General features: G+C 49.3%; 1 protein-coding gene across 1 annotated transcript in view; it reads left to right on the top strand.

Moving 5' to 3' along the window:
* Gp5 (glycoprotein V platelet) overlaps positions 1-70 on the top strand; it is a 1,374-nt gene extending 1,304 nt beyond the window's left edge. The window contains exon 2 of the mRNA XM_055625221.1: positions 64-70. Within this exon, the coding sequence (XP_055481196.1) occupies positions 64-70 (7 nt within the window). The remainder of the gene's footprint in view (positions 1-63) is intronic.
* Positions 71-1,536: the final 1,466 nt, after the last annotated feature.

The following is a 1,536-nucleotide window of genomic DNA, read 5'->3' as shown; positions in this document are numbered from 1 at the left end:
TCTGGCCTGTTGTCAGCCCAGTGGGCCACTCCCTGCCACTGTCTAAGGGGTCTGTGTGGTCAGTCCATGATTTATATGACACCCTTTAACTTGTAAGAGCCAGACTAACCTGTTTGGTCCTGGGATGGCTATTCTTGGTTGTCAGCCTGACTATATCTGGAGTTAACTAATAGCCAAAAATGGCTGAGCACACCTGTGAGAGATTTTTGCTTAATTTTTTTTTTTCTTTTTTTGAGGCAGGGTAACGCTGGCTGTCCTGGAATTTGCTCTGTAGACCAGGCTGTCCTCGAACCTGGACATCTGCCTGCCTCTGCCTCCTGAGTGCTGGGATTAAAGGCGTGCTGCACCGCTGCCTACCTTGCTTCATCGTTTGAAGTGGAAAGATCGGCTTCTAGACTGGATCTTTGAGGTGGGATAGCACCATCTCTTATCTGGGCCACACCGTCTGCAGTCAGCCTGTATCAAAGACAGAAAAGAAGCAAGTTTACTGTCTTTGCCTGCTCGCTCTCACTGTTGCCAGCAAGTCCATTCCTTCACTGGCATTTGGGCCTGCTTCTTTGGGATTCCAGCTCGTACGGAAGATGGCCTGAGGCATCCAGCATCATGAACTAAACAGCTACTGGATTCTTGGATCTTCTGTTGGTAGACAGCCATTGTTGGACTAGCTGGACCACAGCCTGTTAAACATTCTAATCCCTCCCCCCCCCCCAGTTTATATATATGTGTGTGTTCTATAAATTCTGTTATTCCACAGAAATCACTAACACAGGTCCCAAGCTGCCTTCCAGTCCTGAACCGTTTCCCACCTTCCCTACCCACACTGTGCACCCTCAAATCCTGTCACCACATTGGTCATTTACTACCGACCTGACTCTGCATTGTCCCCTGTTCTTTTGTTCATTCCGTCCTCTTTGCGTAGGCCTCCTCCTCCTTTTCTAGATTGTTTATTGATGCCCTAAGACCCTCAGTCCTGCCTCCCTGAAAGCTCTTCTTGCACGTAGTAACTGGAGTTTTTCTGCCTCAGCCTTCCTTGTGTGACTGTCCTCACACAGGAGTTCAGTAAATATTTATTGACTGCAGTGGAAAGTATTTCTTGTCATCAGCTGGCCCCCAGTCTCTTGGAAATGTGGCCTGCCTCAAGGTTTCTTCCTGTTTGAACAATCAACTGGGGTGAGGGGGCTCTGCTCTCCAGGCCAGGGATGTGTGCCTTCTACCCCATTCTCAGTCATTCTGGTTAATGTTTAACTTGAGTGTCTTTGCTTTCTGTAGAGCAGAGAACAGGTGGTGTGGCTGGGGATGCAAAAGGGCAAGGCCCGGAAGAAAACATACCCGCTCCATTTTGACTTAACACGAAAACTGACCATCTGGGAGCTGGAGTGATGACTTAGCAGTTAAGAGCACCCCTGCTTTTGCAGAGAGCCTGGTTTCGGTTTCTGGCACCTCCATGGTGGCTCTGAACTAACTGCAGTGACACCAGTTCCAGGGGACCTGATGCCTTCCAGCCTCTGCAGGCACTAAGCGTGTATGTGATGCACC

This window comes from Psammomys obesus, unplaced genomic scaffold (genome assembly GCF_907164565.1).
Source record: "Psammomys obesus unplaced genomic scaffold, mPsaObe1.curated_primary_1811, whole genome shotgun sequence".
Taxonomy (NCBI): Eukaryota; Metazoa; Chordata; class Mammalia; order Rodentia; family Muridae; genus Psammomys; species Psammomys obesus.
This window is presented reverse-complemented; position numbering and strand designations above follow the sequence as displayed.